General features: G+C 39.3%; 1 protein-coding gene across 2 annotated transcripts; it reads right to left on the bottom strand.

Moving 5' to 3' along the window:
• Positions 1 to 6,513: 6,513 nt before the first annotated feature.
• Positions 6,514 to 14,204, bottom strand: LOC150056139 (cytochrome c, testis-specific). Of its 2 annotated transcripts, none has more exons than XM_090342566.1 (3): positions 14,117 to 14,204; positions 10,519 to 10,740; positions 6,514 to 6,797 (listed from the first exon to the last, which is right to left on the bottom strand). In XM_090342566.1, exons 2-3 carry the CDS (start codon positions 10,685 to 10,687, stop codon positions 6,652 to 6,654), a joined length of 315 nt encoding a protein of 104 aa, XP_090198692.1. In that variant the 5' UTR covers positions 10,688 to 10,740; positions 14,117 to 14,204; the 3' UTR covers positions 6,514 to 6,651. The 2 variants fall into 2 exon arrangements, with proteins under 2 accessions (XP_090198692.1, XP_090198693.1); XM_090342567.1 differs by lacking the exon at positions 14,117 to 14,204 and adding an exon at positions 12,502 to 12,598.
• Positions 14,205 to 17,432: the final 3,228 nt, after the last annotated feature.

Raw genomic sequence — 17,432 nt, 5'->3', positions numbered from 1 at the left:
ACTGTTGGCAGTCCCCACAAGCTAGAAGGGAGGCATGGAACAGATTTCCTCTTGTAGTCTCCTGAGAAAAATCAGCTTTGTCAACGTCTTGATTTCAGAGTTCTGGCCTCTAGAATTAACTGTGAGAGAATGAATATTATTGTTCCAAGTCACCAAGTTTGTGATGATTTTATCACAACAGCCCTAGAAGTTTAGACCCCTGGTCATTTCACCTTTATTTCCATCGCTATTCTCATCTCCTTCCATCCATTCTTCCAGCACACTTTCTCCTTTCTGTGTGGCCCTGAAACACCTGCCTCTTTGCTCTGCCTCTCAAACTTCTCTTTTCCCATTAAGACCTATTTAAACTGCCACATATTTAGAGATTCCCTTCTTGAATACCTGTTTGTTAAACACGTCATTTGAAATAGGATGTAAAAATCAATGTTAATAAATTCTTTAATTTAAAAAAATGTCACATATTATGTGAAGTTTACCTGCTTCCACAGGAAAAACTATGCTCTGTCCTCCTGCTTTCACACATTTTGGTTGAATATCTGATATCAATTATTTATATTTGATATTTACCCACCCATCAAGCTGCATTTGATTTTCAATATTTTTTTAAATGTCTGCATTTGTCAGGTGCTCCTGGGTCAAGTCTGAGATTCTAGCTACTCAGGAGGCTAAGATGTGAGTATTTCCATTTAAAGCCAGCCAGGGCAGGAAGACTGTGAGATTCTTTTTCTTCTTTTCTTTGTTTTGCCAGTCCTAGTGCCACAGCATCCCTTATGGCTATTTCTGTTTATGTGGTACCAAGGCTTCGTGCATGCTAGGCAAGTACTCTACCACTAAGCCACTTTCCCAGCACATGTGAGATTCTTATCTCCACTTAACTACCAAAAAACCCTAGCTTTGAGCGCATAGCAGCTCAGAGACAGCACACAGGCCCTGAATTCAAGCCCCAGGTTTGGCACCAAAAACCCTAGAATAACAAAAAAGAAAAGGTTGTTTTAAAGTATATTTTAGTATTATTTTTCTTCTTTCAAATTTAGAAATTATAGCTAATTGCTCTGAGCAATGAGCCCACTTCCATTCATGAGTGTACTGAAGATTAATAAATGTCTAAGCGGTAAGCTTTTAAAATTTTAAAGATATCTAGGTGAATAATAATGATCCATGAAGTTAAAGAAAAATAAGCCTTAATATCACACCATAAATATTTTAGATATTTCTTACTACTTTTTAAAATCAATAGAATATTTTATTTCACTGGCAATAACCAAAGAATCTTTCTGGAAAATGATTTGTTGATGAAATACTTTAGTTAGTTGAAAATTATTCAAGTGTTTTTCATTTATTTGTAGATTAAAATTTAGTAGCACATGGGAATTCAACATTTTAATCTTCTTAAAGGTCACCCCTTTCAATAATCTCACATGTCTGTCCTCTCTTCTTAATTCTGTAGTGTATACATTAAGTTCTTAACTACATTCTCCCCACTTCTCCTATTCATTTATCCCTTTCCCCACAATCCCACCTGACCCCTTTAAAGTATTAACTTCTTGTTTATTTCACTTAATACATTTACATACGCTTGCATACTACCCAATGTGTTTCATTATAAACTTATAAGCTAAATCTAGCTTCCACATATAAGGGAAAATATCTCTCTTGACAAGGCAATGAGAAAATGATACTGTTTTATTTAATTAAATTCAGAATGTAAGTTCAGATTGTCAAAGTAACCTGGCAATTATTTGTGGATTAGAGAAGGAACAGAAAAAAAACTCTTCCAAAAGCATTCTTCAGACTTCACACTAGTGAGTGAAGCACTTCCCAGATATACCTCTGGTTAGTAGTGAGAGGTTTGTTTATACTATAGCATAGAGTGGTATTATTCACCATAGCAAAGAAATGGAACCAACCTAGATGTCCCTCAATTGATGAGTGGATCAACAAGATGTGGTATTTGTACACAATGGAATTCTATGCTGCTGTCAGAAAAAAAACGACATCAACCCATTTGTTAGGAAATGGAAAGACTTAGAAAAAAAATCATATTAAGTGAAGTAAGCCAGACTCAAAGGAACTTAGGCTCAATGGTTTCCCTCATTGGTCATAATCTGTAGAAACCTTGGGCTCTACTAGCAGAGATCTGCAATAGAGCAAAACCTTGATACATAAGGCCATATAGTATGAAGCTAATTGAAAGGACCTCCTGGATATTGAAAAAAAAGCCATATAATGAATGATTGTTGTCCTTAATGTACTATGTTATCTCTCATCTCTTTTGCTGTCCCTTGGGTATCTCATATTGTTACAGTATCTCACTTTGTTATCTGATATATTGGATATAGTTGTATTTGGTTATTTGAAATTGGATAGGGAAGGGGGAAAAACAAGATGAGGGGTGGGGGTGGGGGGGAGGGTAATGGGGACCAAGACATATGAAAGGGTATCAATGTATGTGAATTAATGCACCTCCAGCATCTGTTGTTATTAGTTTTCTTCATCCTGGCCATTCTAACTGGAGTGAGGTGGAATCTTAGAGTTGTTTTGGTTTGCACTTCTTTTATGACCAGAGATGTGGAGCATTTCTTCATGTGTCTATAGGCCATTTTTGTTTCTTCTTCACAGAAGACTCTCTTTAAGTCTTTGGCCCATCTTTTAATGGGATGGTTGTTACTTTGGAGATTAGTTTTGGAGTGATTCAATTTTTTGAGCTGTTGATATATTTTAGATATGAGGCCTTTGTACATTGTATGGTTAGTGAAGATCTTCTCCCACTCTGTAGGCTTCCTAATTTACTAGCTATGTCCTTTGCCATACAAAAGCTCTGCAGTTTAATGCAGTCCCACTTATCCAGCCTTTCTCTGATTTGTTGTGATTCTTGGTCCTTATTAAGAAAGTTTTGACCTGTGCCAAGGAGGCCTAGTGTGTTTCCTATTCCTTCTTGTAAAGTTTTCAGTGTGTCAGCTTTTACCTCCAGGTCTTTGATCCATTTGGAGTTAATTCTAGTACAGGGTGACAAAGAAGGATCCAACTTTAGTTTTCTGCAGGTGCTTAATCAGTTCTGCCAGCACAACTTGTTGAAGAGACTATCTTTCTTCCATATAATGAATGATTGTTGTCCTTAATGTACTATGTTATCTCTCATCTCTTTTGCTGTCCTTGGTTATCTCATATTGTTACAGTATCTCACTTTGTTATCTGATATATTGAATTTATTTGTATTTGGATATTTGAAATTTGATAGGGAAGGGGGGAAAACCAAGACGGGTGGGGGTGTGGGGGGGGAGGGAAATGGGTACCAAGACATGTGAAAGGGTATCAATGTATGTGAATTAATGCACCTTCTATCTGGCAAATATCATGTAACCCTTTTATTAATTACAATAAAAAATATTTAAAAAAATAAAAAGTAAGAATCATTCAACAGTTTGTCATATCTTCAGATGTTTTTGTTGATATGACAACAAATGCTTAGATGACAACATGACATGATCATGTCTGGCATGAGCATAATTTCCTGGTCACTAGTTTCCTGCCCTGGCTTAATAAACACAAATTAAGGAGACTCTAGGGTTTTCTTTTTCACATTTCATCATCTAAGAATCTGTTCTCTAGGTAACATGAATCTTTATTCTACTAAATATTTAATTCAAGTTTAAGAACCACTGACATAATTGACAAGTTTAGATACTAAATTGCTTTTTCTTTCCAGTATCAAAGCACATATAATTTATGTTAAAGAACTTCAGAAAGTTATCCCCTTCAAGGTTCTTGTCTTTCACAAAGTAGATGTGCAGCATAGGAATGGTGATTGTATCAATTAAGGGTCAGCAGGGAAACAGAACCACTTTGAGTAATACAAATAAGGGATGTACTATAGGGATTAGATCATATATAATTTGAGGAGAAACTGGGGAGGAAAAGGTCCAGAAAGTCATGGCCAGAGGATCAGAAAAAGGCCTCTAAGGTCAAATGGAAGCTGGTGAAGACTCTAGAAGGTTATTGGTGTTAAAGATAAAATTAATTGATAATTTGTTTAAAGCAGTGAATAGATTTTATGGTGAAGATACTTTAGAAATGAAGAAATTTTTGGCAGAAGAGAAATTAATCCCAAGTGTTAATTTTTTAATGGGAATCTATGCCAAAGAGCAGTATGGAAGGTCAGTGGATAAAAAGAGTATTAAGAGGAATCTTCAGGGTAAGAGAGGAAGGGTTCCAACCTGATAAGGTTCTTGCTTCATACATACCAGACTGATCAGATACTAAATGTGCAGACTGATTTGCTAAAGTGATAAAGTAGAATTCTTGCTATTGTTTGAGACACTTCTGAGGAGTAAGGCCAAGATCAAGGGCCTTGTCAAGAATTTAGAGGAATTTAATTCAATTTTGGTCAGGTAGAGTCTACATGTAGGTGCTCTACACCTAGCTATATGCTTGAATTGTGACAGATTGCAGTGCAATTATGTGGAAAGTATGTGATCAATTTGGGGAGCAAGGATAAATCTGAAAGGACAAAGTACTACCTAGGTGCCTGACTCTTACCACTTCAAACCCAACTGTGGCTGGCCTGGGTAGAAGCAACATCTACCCCTACTCTAAAACTCAGAAGACCTAGTAGGAGTTGGAGGAGTGGCTGCTCACCAACACACAAGAGCACTAATAGATTAATGACAAGTAGTAAGTTATAACTGAGGCTCTGAACTGACCTCCCAAAAGGTTTCTGCCTGACTCCTCTAGTCTCAAGTACTTTCTTCTTGGGACCATACTGACTGGGAACATACAGAGGATTCTGGGAAACACTATTCTATTTTACCTAAACTATCACTGAATAAAATCATCATAGTATACAGGAGTCACTTAATATGAACTGATACAAGAATAAAGCGTAAGATAGTACATACTCAAACATAAAACTATCATAACACACTTCTGTATTCATTTGCAAAATGTCTTTCAACTTTTCTAACGTAAGAAATATTGCTATCTGCAGTTATGTTACTCTTACCAAATGTTTATTTTAAAAAAAAACATTCAACACGGTACCACTAAACTGGACAATTTTAAAAATAAAAATCTACTTAAGTATTCTTTTTTCCCATCCAATTGTGTTTATTATCTTAACTCTGCTTATACGAGCTTCTAATTCTCCTAAGTTAACAGAATTTAAAACTACAAAAATGAGACCTCCTTAATCCTTTCTGGGGTGTGGCTTTTATCAATGCTACCAAGTCTGTCAGAGTTTGTGTAAATCTGAACTGTGTGAGCAAATTCAAGCTCTTCATCCTGGAGATGACTTCATACAAATCAGTTCTACATCTTTGCAAACCCAGCTCTTCTCCTGAAACATTCTCAGAGTCCCTACACATGGTCTCTGCTATCATCAAAATTTCCCCAGGGAGAAAGTAAGAAGCTCAGCTTTGCCTAAAGGCTGTCTTGGTCCCTAGAGATACTTTCCTACAAAATATTGACACCTGCTCCAAAAAGGAATATATTCTCTCCTATTTGCCAGAAACAATTCAGAGAAATCCTGGGAACATAAATTTAATGGAACCTTCTGGAACGTACTGCTTTTAAACTATGTTTCCCTCATGTATAGAACTTTCAGTTATCTATCCGTGTAGCATCTACTATAACTAATATATTATCCTTACAATAATGACGAAAAGTTACAAAGTATTGAAAAAGATCAAATTTTGGTTCTGGGTCCTAATGTCTTTACTGTAGAAGGCAAATCCATTTCGTGGGGGTATTGTGAAGTATAAGAGAGGTAAGGCTGCGATCATCTCAGCCATAACATGTCCTAGCCAGTCTTCCAGCCACCTCTTTGGTTTGGAAACTGTTCTTTTCCTCCATGGGTGACTGAGCACTGCAGAGCTACTTCAGAGACTGCCTCCCACTGAGGAGCCACGGATCTCTTTTACTGGTCATGTGTAGACATCTCCCAGGCCTTACTCTCAAAGTGAGACAGGGTTTCTACCCACAGTTTTGGTGAAGGTTTTGTGGGGGGTGTTCTCCTCCTTCTTTAAAGTTCCCAATAGTCCAAATTCATATCATCTAAGACTAGCAGGATGTCAAAAAACAAATGGTAGTATTATGCTGTATGATATGTTAATCAGCAAAGGACATACTTTTCTCTTCTTCAGATGTTATTTTTGTTTGCTTTTGTTTCTCCGCCCCCAAAAATATTCCTAAGCTAAGATAGTGAGATGCTTGTTTGACTAGCTTTTCTACACTTCTTTTTCTTAAGGGTAAATATTATTTATAATAAAAGACAAACATGACAGTGAAAATTAAAGCTAATATCTCCTATATCTACATTTAAATTACAGAGAAATAAGTATGTGGAGACTATCACTATCATCAAGAGCAGGTGCTAGGCTTATGAAATATTTTTTGCATGCAGACCACTGAAGCACAACAGATTTCATTTTCCTTTCTCTCCTCCATTCTGACCATTGTCATCCTTAGTAAGGAGACAAAAGCTAGTTCAAGTTCTTAAAAAAAACTTGGATCAACAGATTATGCATAATCAGAAATGACAATTTTTATTTTTAAATGCTAAATTTACTACAAGCTGATAAGGAAAGATCAAACATTACTTCTTTGAACACAATATTGGAAATCGGTAACTAATATTTTTGAAGTTGCAATCATATTTCATGATGTTGCCTCTTTCAAATATCGAACAAGATCTTCTCTCTCACTCTTCTTTTTAATACCAGCAAAGATCATTTTAGTTCCAGGGATGAATTTCTTTGGGTTCTCCAAATATTCCATCAAATTCTCTTCTCCCCAGATAACACCTATAAGATGAATATAAATTTAAGTTTTTGTAGTTACATTGTAGGGCTGATATGATGTATATATATATATATATATATATATATATGTGAACAAAGATTATTGTCCCACTCCATACTAAGACTACTTTAAGGATATCTTCTCTAGTCCTTATGGTTAATCTCATATTGTTACTGTATCTGACTTTGTTACCTGGTATATTTTTATATACATCTGTTTATTTGAAATAGGAAAGGGAAGGGGGGTAAACAAGATGATTGGTAGGGGGTGAGGAAGGGAAGTAGGGACAAAAGCATGAGAGGGGTATCAATGTGTGAGAAGTCATGCACCTACTACCTGATGAATGTAACTATAAACCCTCTATACATTATCCCAACAATAAAAAAATTTAAAGAATATCTTTTCTAAGCTATAAAAAAATTCCAAAATGAGACTCTACTCCTTAGCTTCTCTACAGAAATCTAAGAGCTGAGCCGGGAGCTGCTGCCTCACACCTGTAATCCTAGCTACACAGAAGGCTGAGATCTGAGGATCATGGTTCAAAGCCAGTCTGAGCATGTAGGACTCTTATCTCCAATTAACTACAGAAAACTGGAAGTGGCTCAAGGGTAGAGTGCTAGCCTTGAGCTGAAGAGCTCAGGGACAGAGCCCAGGCCTAAAGTTCAAGCCCCAGGACCAACAAAAAATAAAAATAAAAAAAGGAATCCAAGAGCTGTTTAGGATTATCTGAGTTCTACCATGAACGGTCACTGCACACATGTTGTGCCTAAGCAGTACTTTATCACTTGATATTAGAGTTCCTTCTACAGAGATCTTGGAGCTAACCGAATCCTTCATTTTGCTATATAATGGTCCAAATGAAAGGAAAGTAACTTTCCCTAAGATGTCAAGGCTACTTTAAGCAAGAAATTGTTAACTACAAACTTGTATTACAATGTTCTGTCTACCAATCATGTCAAAGTGCTCTGTTCAGATCTCCCATTAAAACCTATGATTCAGAAATGTAGTTTCAAAATGACAGAGAACGTTCATCTATTATTTCTTTTAAAAACTACTTTTAAAAAGCATGTGATACACATTGAATGGCAAATTCCTTTGGCTCAAAAAGAATGAGGGTGTCAGCTAGCCATGAAAGTTCCAGTTTGATACCATGGAAGTTAGGGAAATCAGCATTTTAAAAACAACAACACAGGTGTGTTGTCTTTGAAAGGACTCAAACATTATAGAAAACTGCAGAGTTGTAGAACTCTACTACTGTCTGTTACCTGAAATAAAGAGTCAGGTAACATCCCCAAAACAAACCCATATATTCACCAGAGACATATCTCTAACATACAGATCAGGGGGAAAGGACCTCCTAAGTCAAGGAGCAAATTAGACCCTCATTCATTCTTTCTTGTAAACAATTAGTCCAAAAATTGTCCTCATCCAAAGGTGAGTAATATTCAAATAAAAAACATGAAAAGGGTATTGAAAATACATACATATACCAGACATACAAGCAAAGCAATAAAAAAGTAAGAGTTCAATAAAGACCAAACAGAAAGCATATACATACACACACATATACACATACACACACCAGATGATGAGTATTAAAGGTCTTTATGAACTAAAGGACCTGTTGCCAGAGAAATTCTTTACTACACAATACTTATTAACTAAAGTTTGCACATCCTAAATAAATGATAGCGTTACTATGGAAGGCCAGAAGTATGGCTCCTGTGGCAGTGTACTTGATTAGAAACCATGAAACCGGGGCCAAGAGTGTGCCTAGTAATAGAGTGCTTGCCTAGCATTCACAAAGTCCTGGGTTTGATTCCTTGGTATCACCTATGCAGAAAAAGCCAGAAGTGATGCTATGGCTCAAGTGGTAGAGTGCTAGCCTTGAGAAAGCCCAAAGACTGTGTCCAAGCCCTGAGTTCAAGCCCCAGAATTGGAAAAAAAAAAAAGAACTTAAAGTTCAAGCCCTAATACTACCAGTTAATAAGAATATGTTCATATATTTGAAGTGCTAACATGCTTCTGACTCAACAGATTAAATTTTATTCTACTTTTCTTTTAGTATAAGTACTTTATCAATTATCTATTTTATGTGCATATATATTTATTTTTACTACATGTGTCATCCACATAAAGATTTGTTGAGTTTCTACCCTCTAGAATATCAGATTGTGGGTTTACTTTCAAAATAGTTATTGCAAATGTGATTGACATGAGGTTTATGCTGTAGTAAGATGGACCCCCAATATCCAATATGACTGCTAGCCTTAAAAGAGAGACACAGAGGGACAATGTTACAATGCAGGTTGACTGGAGTTGTACACCTGTAAGTCACAACTAGAATTTCATCAAAAAGAAAGAGAAAAGTACTAATACTAAATGTTACTACCATTTAAGCAAGCCTTGAAAACATCAGTCGAAGCAAAGGAAGTCAAATGAAAAAGTCACATATTTTAGTGTGTGTGTGTGTGTGTGTGCGTGTGTGTGTGTGTGTCCGCGCGCGCGCGCGTGTATGCATATCACTACTAGGGCTTGAAGTCAGGGCCTTATCCATTCACTTGCCTTTTTCACTAAGTACTGGGTGCTGTACCACTTGAACCACATCTCCACTTCTGGCTTTTTGCTGGCTAATTGGAGATATGAGTCTCATAGACTTTCCTGTTCCAGCTGGCTTTGAATCACAATTCCTAGATCTCAGCCTCCTTAGTAGGATTATAGGCATGAGACAGTTTACTTGGCTTTTTATATGACTCATTTTATATGAAATATTCAGTAGAGAAATGCAGAAATGAGACTAATTACTGGTTGCTAAAGAATTATGGTAGAAAAAAGTGATAATCTAATAGATAAAAGTTCTCTTGGGCTATAAAAAGTAGAGAGATGATGTTTGTACTGTATACCAAATGCTACTGAATTGCATACTATGAAATGGATGTTTTGCAAATTTCACTTCAGTAAAGTAATAAGACAAAATTTTAAAGCCCTTTTCAAATATTAGTGACCTGAAATTCTGACCTATATCTTTATACTAGGTCCCCAAGAGAAATGTCAAAATAGAGTTGATCTAACTAGGCAGCAGTGGCTCATGCCTGAAATCCTAGCTCGTCAGAAGTCTGAGATGGTTCAAGTGGTAGGACACCATTCGTGATCAAAAATAGTTTAGCAAGAGTTTAATCCCTAGTACCCAACACACACACGCACACTCACAGTTATTTACTACTTTAAAATACATTATATAATTCAGATTATGTGTGTGTCACACATTCAGATTATGTGTGTACACGCACAGACACACATGCTCAAGCTTCACAAGTTTTCTGGCAAAGATACAATACACTTTTCTACTTTAAATCTCAACTCTAAAACTTGGTACTTTTCTATCTACCTTTTTTTACTCAAACTATATAATATTTCCCAATCCTGTTAAGAATCACTATTATCGTGCCATTAAAATATTCTTTGAATGTCTGAAGTCCAGTTCATATTTTTAAGATAAATGTACAGCATAAAATAAAATAGCTTACAAAGACAAAAATCTATACCAGACAAGACTGTTCAAAGAGATGACCAATTATTCAAATGCAGATCTTGTGACATAAATCAATAGTATAGGCATGGGAGTACACTTTCGATGCTATAAATTAAGTAATTATTATTATTCCAAATTATCTATTTTCTTCTTTGCAGTGACACGTGTGATTCTCAGCTGCTGGATTTTACCTTTGTTTTTATTTGCCTCAGTGTAAGTAAATCCTGGTGCTTGTCCTGTTTTGCGGCCAAAGAGGCCCCAGAGATTCGGACCAGTCTTGTGCTTTCCACCTTTCTCCACTGTGTGGCACTGAGCACACTTCTGAATGAAGATCTTCTTGCCTGTTTCAAAGTCTCCCATTTTATTAATGAAGCCTTTAACCACAGACTGAAGAAAGTATCAGATCTGAAAGGCTGGGGTGGAAAAAACAATTCCATCAGTTTGGCAGAAGCAAATCATGATGATACTACATAAAAAACATAATTTTAGGAGTGCATGATTCAATGTTTGAGTTCTCAAAAACAGACACATTAGAACACCCAATTTTATAAAGACTAACCCATCTCATTTATTGGGCTTATTTTAAATTTCACCCTAATTACTTCATAAATTACTGGCATAAAACTGGTTTTACTTTACCTTCCAATGATAACAATTTATGAGTCAATCATATTCTTTCCAATCCCAAAAATTCATATAAAAGTGATTTGAAGCAGATAGGTATAACTTTTTATCCCATTACTTAAAAGTGAGAATGGAACACATATGCAGGGACTTAAATATGATGTTTATAATGAGCATCTAAGTGCCTATAATAATAGGGAGAAATGTAAAATTCAAAAGCATAAGGAAAGAAGTTACAGCAAACTACAAGTAAAATGATTTTTCATTTACTTTGAACACTCAACAATATATATGTCTACCAGACTAGATCAAGCATTACTTGAAAGAAATCAGAATTAACAATATTGTGAGCAGTCAGTATTAATATATACTGAATACTAACAGTGAAAATATATGATTTTAAGTGGGGAAAGATTTTATTGTATAATAATAAATATATACAAGTATTTTAACAAAGTTACTTTGATGAAGACTGCTAAAGATTCCTTTGGATACCTAACAGATATTAGGCCATTTAAAATAACATAAAAAGGAAAACAATTTCACCCTATCAAAATTAATCTTTGATATAGTAATGGATGCACTAGCTAGGTTTTGTTTTCCTGCTCTTGTGCTCTGTTAAGAATGAGTATAGTACAGTGGTTGACTGGAATAGATTTAAACACAACAAATTAATATTCCAGAAAGCATGAAGATAACTAATTATTCAACAATACAATCTTAAATCTAGATTTATCCATACAAATCTATTGAAAAAATAGTGTTTGTATTAATCTGCTAAATGGTAGTGTTTTGTACTCGGTAGCACAAAATTATCTTCCTAATTTCTTCATATCTATGTGGAAGTCCTTAATATCAATACTCAATATACAAGATTATAATTTTTTTAGAGAACAGTATCCCAAAACAAGTAATTTAGTAATCAAAGTCTTAGATTTTAATAGGAAGCAAGATAAGAAAACTTTTTTCCTCCACAAGAATCTTACTGTAAAATTACAAAAATCATAAAAAATATTACACTCAGTTTCTATGTGTATCAGTTCTAGTAATTATCTGGTAGGTTCAAAATTCAATGTCTTTGAATAAAAGCCAAAAGAAAAAAAATTCAGTCATAAAAGCAAATTTATATCCTTTAAGTACATTCTGTATAACTATGAAGTTTATACCATAAAAAACCAAAGTATTATACAAGTACTAATTAGAGAATAATTATTTCTTATTTAAACATAATCCAGAAATATCAAACTGATTATGTATTCTATTACATGCTATTAGTAATTAAAGAAATTTTACCCAAGGGTATACAAGAAAACTATTTGTAGAAATTTCTATTTTCTCTGTTCAAATTACTACTATTAATCACAGTTGCAACTTTTATTGCTGCCATCTTTAATGACAGAAAAATGTTCCTGGTGAAAATGTCTCATCATTTTCCATGTGAAATAAAACCAACAGCAATGGCAACGATGGGAAGAGGCAGGAGAGTCAGGTAAATCATTCTTTCCTATTAACATTTGACACACTAACCGTGCCTAGTTCAGATAACTCACTAAAATTAAGGCAAAGATGTATTATCTAGAGTGTGAATCCCCATTCATCCAAAATGGGCATCCAATTCCCAACAGACAGTAGCAGTGGCAAACATCTGGGTTTACTTTGTGTATTCTAAGCCTTTTAGCCATCATCGCCTTATTAACAATAGCTCTGTGAGATCATTGCTGTTCATCTCTTAACCCTATTTAGAAAGGAGATGGGGTACACCGAGGTCAGGCAGCTTGTCTGGAGGAGCCCTCTACAAAGTGGAGCGGTCCGGTGACAGTTACAGAGTGCGCGGTATGGGACTCTTCTGAACAGTCAGAACAGACTCCCCGCAGAGCTCTTAGAACTGAGACTGGAGTGGTGCGAGGGGAGGAAACGCCCGCTAGACGGACTTCTCGGTGTTGCGGGGGGCTGGGAGTGGACAAGCGTGATCACAGTGGGAAAGGACCCTGAGTAAGTCACCTCACTCCAGCACCCACGCTCCCACAGTTACCACTGGCCTTTCCTCTCCTCCGCGGCTGCGTCCAAACTCCCAGCCTGCCTCCGGGTTAGGGGCCTACTTGGCCCAACGGAGCACGGAGAGAGCGCTCCTCCGACACCCTCAAGGCCCAGACATCCGGGAGGCGGCGGCCACGGGGCCTTCCTTACATCTAAATACATAAGAATAACTTTTAAGACGCGTCCCGCCGTATGTAGGGGCCGTGCGGCCTGCTGGACCAGGCCCGGGTGGGGCCTGGGCCCGGGGTGGGCCTGGGGCCGGGGTGGACCTGGGCCCGGGGTGGGGCTGGGGCCGGGTGGGCCTGGGCCCGGGGTGGGGCTGGGCCGGGGGTGGGGCTGGGGCCGGGGTGGGGCCTGGGGCCGGGTGGGCCTGGACCTGGGGTGGGCCTGGGCCTGGGGCCGGGTGGGCCTGGGGCCGGGGTGGGCCTGGGGCCGGGGTGAGCCTGGGGCCGGGTGGGGCCTGGGGCCGGGTGGGCCTGGGGCCGGGGTGGGGCCTGGGGCCGGGGTGGGCCTGGGGCCGGGGTGGGCCTGGGGCTGGGTGGGCCTGGGCCCGGGGTGGGCCTGGGCCCGGGGTGGGCGTGGGGCCGGGTGGGCCTGGGCCCGGGGTGGGCGTGGGGCCTGGGGCTGGGTGGGGCCTGGGGCCGGGGTGGGCCTGGGGCCGGGTGGGCCTGGGGCCGGGTGGGGCCTGGGCCCGGGGTGGGCCTGGGGCCGGGGTGGGCCTGGGGCCGGGTGGGCCTGGGCCCGGGGTGGGCCTGGGGCCGGGGTGGGCCTGGGCCTGGGGTGGGGCTGGGCCGGGGGGGGGGGGGGGGGGGGGGGTGGGGCCTGGGGCCGGGGTGGGCCTGGGCCTGGGGTGGGCGTGGGGCCTGGGGCCGGGTGGGGCCTGGGGCCGGGTGGGCCTGGACCCGGGGTGGGGCTGGGCCGGGGGGGTGGGGCCTGGGCCCGGGGTGGGCCTGGGGCCGGGGTGGGCCTGGGCCCGGGGTGGGCTGGACCCGGGCCTCCCACCATCCGGACGGTTGGGCGCTGCTTCCTGGGTAGACCCAGGCTCCCATCTGCGGCAGTCCTCGGCCCGCTCGGATGTCACGGATGCCCAGCCCTCTCTCTGCCATCCAGGCTCGCACACACACGTACCACGGGCCCAGCAACACTGCCCTCTGCTTCCCTCCGGCCTCTGTGAGGGGAGCGCGGCGCCCCAACCTCCAAGCAAGCCCTCCGGCGGTCGATGCCCGCGGCCTGAAGGCCTGGCCAGGCATGTGTCTCCACCTCAGGCCCATGGCGCTGCTGATTGGCCCTCCAGTCTCGCGAGATCCCGACGCTCGCACGGCCTTAAGGCGTGCCTGGCTGTGGAGTAACCTGTGACCGAGCTTTAACACCACCGAGTCGACGAACGGCTCCGAGCCCAGCCTGTGTTTATGTCTGTGTGTTCAGACGTGGCCTAGCCAAGGAATGAAACTGTTTGCGTATATTCACAGTGTGTACAGGTGCTGCGTGAAGTCATAACTCCGTGTTCCCTGAATGCTCCGGTGGTTTATCTGGTGCCGGTAACCAACCATGTCAATAAAATACACACAAGGCCCTGTGCCAAGCAACTTGGAAATACAAACAGCAAACCCCGCAGCCCCGGCGTTTTCCATTCATTATAGTCTCTGCCTGGGACACCATTATGATTCTCCACAGGCCCACGTTGAAAAGTCGGCCCCTGGCTGGTGACTCTGTGTGTGAGGCGATTGTGGAAACTAAGAAGTGGATTACTGGGAACACGTCTTGAAGGTTCTACCTCATCTGGCCCCTCTCTGCTTCCTGTCTGCCATGAGATGAGCAACCTCTGCCACACGCTTCGCCACCATCTTTGTCCTGAGCCACAGGCCCAGAATCAATGGAGTAAAGTGTGGCCTAAAACCTCTGAATCTACAAGCCAAAATAAATTTTCCTTGGACTAAAAAATAAATTAATAAATAAATAATTTTAAAAATCAAATTAAAAATGGAAGGAGAAGCTGGGTGCCAGTAACTCACACATGTAATCCTAGCTACTCAGAAGGCCATGATCTGAGGAGTGTCTGTGAGACTCCTATCTCCAATTACTTAAAAAGAAGAAGTGGAGCTGTGGCTCAAAGGGGTAGTAGACACTAGCCTTGAGTGAAAGAGCTTGGGGACAGTGCAGAGATCCTCAATCCAAGCCCCACAACTGACCAAAAAATACCAAGATGTGGTATTTATACACAATGGAATACTATGCTGCTGTCAGAAAGAATGACATCGCCCCATTTGTAAGGAAATGGAAAGACTTAGAAAAAATCATGTTAAGTGAAGTAAGCCAGACTCAAAGGAACATAGGTCCAATAGTCTCCCTCATTTGTCATAATCAGTAGAAACCTTGGGCTCTCCAGGCAGAGATTCACAATAGAACAAAATTTAGATACATAAGGCCATATAGTATGACACTAAATGTAAGGACCTCCAGGATATAGAAACAAAAGCCATATAATGAGTGATTGTTGTCCTTGATGTACTATGTTATCTCTCATCTCTTTTACTGTCCCTTGGTTATCTCATATTGTTACAATATTTCACCTTGTTATCTGATATCTTTTATATATGCTTAATTGGTTGTTTGAAATAGGAGAGGGAAGAGGGACATCAAGTTGTGAGGGGGAGAGGGAGAGGAGAATGGGAAACAGGACATAAGAAACGGTATCAATATTTGTGAAGTAATATACCTTCTATCTGATGAATATAATCTAACCCTTCTATTAATTACAATAAAAATATATGAAAAAAGCTAAAAAATAAAAAATGGAAGGACAAAGGGCTAATAAATGCAGTCATGGTATTCAGTAGACAATATGTGGAAAAATTATGCAATTTGTGGTCAGGGATGGGACAGGAAGAGTGAAAGAAATCAAAGGAAGGGAAGGAAGGAATGACAGTATCCAAAAAGAAATGTACTCATTACCTGACATGAAATGGTAAGCCTTCTGTACTACTCCTCAATAATAGCAATGAAATGATAATTTAAAAAGTCAAAATATCTCCACCTCATTTCTTTTGTTCTGTACCTATAACTTACCGAGTCTCAAGGTAAAGAAGTTGATCTTCAAGTTTATCTCCCACTTCTATTTTTGATCTCTGTCTCTGCTCAATTGCTATTCAGTTGTTACTGATTACACATTTCTGAGAAAGAAAAAAGATCTAGTTGGAAGGCAGATGTTGATAACATGTATGCAACTCTGTAAATAAACTACAAACTCTGGTAGAACACTTCAATGGGTGAATTTGAAGTATGATATAGGAATAGTATCTCAACAAATCTTTCTAAATAATATGAAGAAAATACACAGATTATATTTTAGTAATTGATAAACTTTAAATTATCTTTAATTTACACAATTGAGAGGTAAATAAATTTAATTTCCTAACCTTCCCTAGTATTTTTTAAGAAAAAAAGTATTAAACTAAAATTGTCAGGATATGCACCTGTAGTTTTGTTTTATATGGATTGCCCAATCTAGACAGTTGAAGAAAATAATGTTTTCCACTAGATGGCAGTAGTTTGCAAATACTAAGGCTCAGAATCTTAACACTTTCTTGCATAACTTATATTACTGCATTATTTTATTTTTAAGCACCTTGATTGGTCTGAGGAATATAAAGATAATGAAAAGGTAAGATAACATATTTCCTAGACTTGTTAAATTGTTGGGTAAACAGAATCTGTTTGCTAGCACTGACTGTAACACAAGTAGAAATATGATCATCTTTTTAGTGCTACATGCAAGATAATAATACATAACACCTAACAGTTACCATGGAACAATTATACAATATCTAGGTAGGTAGTATTCAAAAGGAACTGTAGTCTAAGGGAACAAGAACATTAATGTTCTTTAATACGTTGTCTCTTGAGTGCATCATAGTACTCAATCCATAGTAAGCAAATATATTCATTGCAGGGTATGGTGGGACATGCCTGTAATCTGAGCACTTGGGAAGCTGAGTCAAGAAGTTGGAGAGTTTAAACTCTATCTCAAAAAAAACCCCAAACAACATATATTTCTGTAAGTTAAATGAGTGAATTTCTTCACTAAGCATGACAACCCCTCCAACTTAGGTAACATTATTTCTAGCTTATCATTGAGGAAACAATTAGATGAGGAAACAATTAGATGGGGAAACCGTTCCTGTTTTTACCCTGGATGCATCTATAGCCCTGCCCTAGCACAGAGTTTAGAGCAGGGTTCATGCTCCATAAATACATATCCATTTGACAAGTATTTCATAGAAAGCCAGCGTCTCAACAGTCTGGATTTAGACCTTTCAAGAACTTTCTTCCTAGTGCACTTTCAGGTTTATGCTTTTTTGCTTAATTCCAACACTACTGCTAAACCCAGGCCTTGTTTCTGGATTTTTTTTTCTGATCTCCCCCTAAGGCCCATTAGCAAGCTTTA

The sequence above is a fragment of the Megascapheus bottae genome, chromosome 12 (genome assembly GCF_031878675.1).
Source record: "Megascapheus bottae isolate mThoBot1 chromosome 12, mThoBot2.hap1, whole genome shotgun sequence".
Taxonomy (NCBI): domain Eukaryota; kingdom Metazoa; phylum Chordata; class Mammalia; order Rodentia; family Geomyidae; genus Megascapheus; species Megascapheus bottae.
Note: the sequence above shows the minus strand (reverse complement) of the source record. Positions and strands in the feature narration are given on the sequence as shown.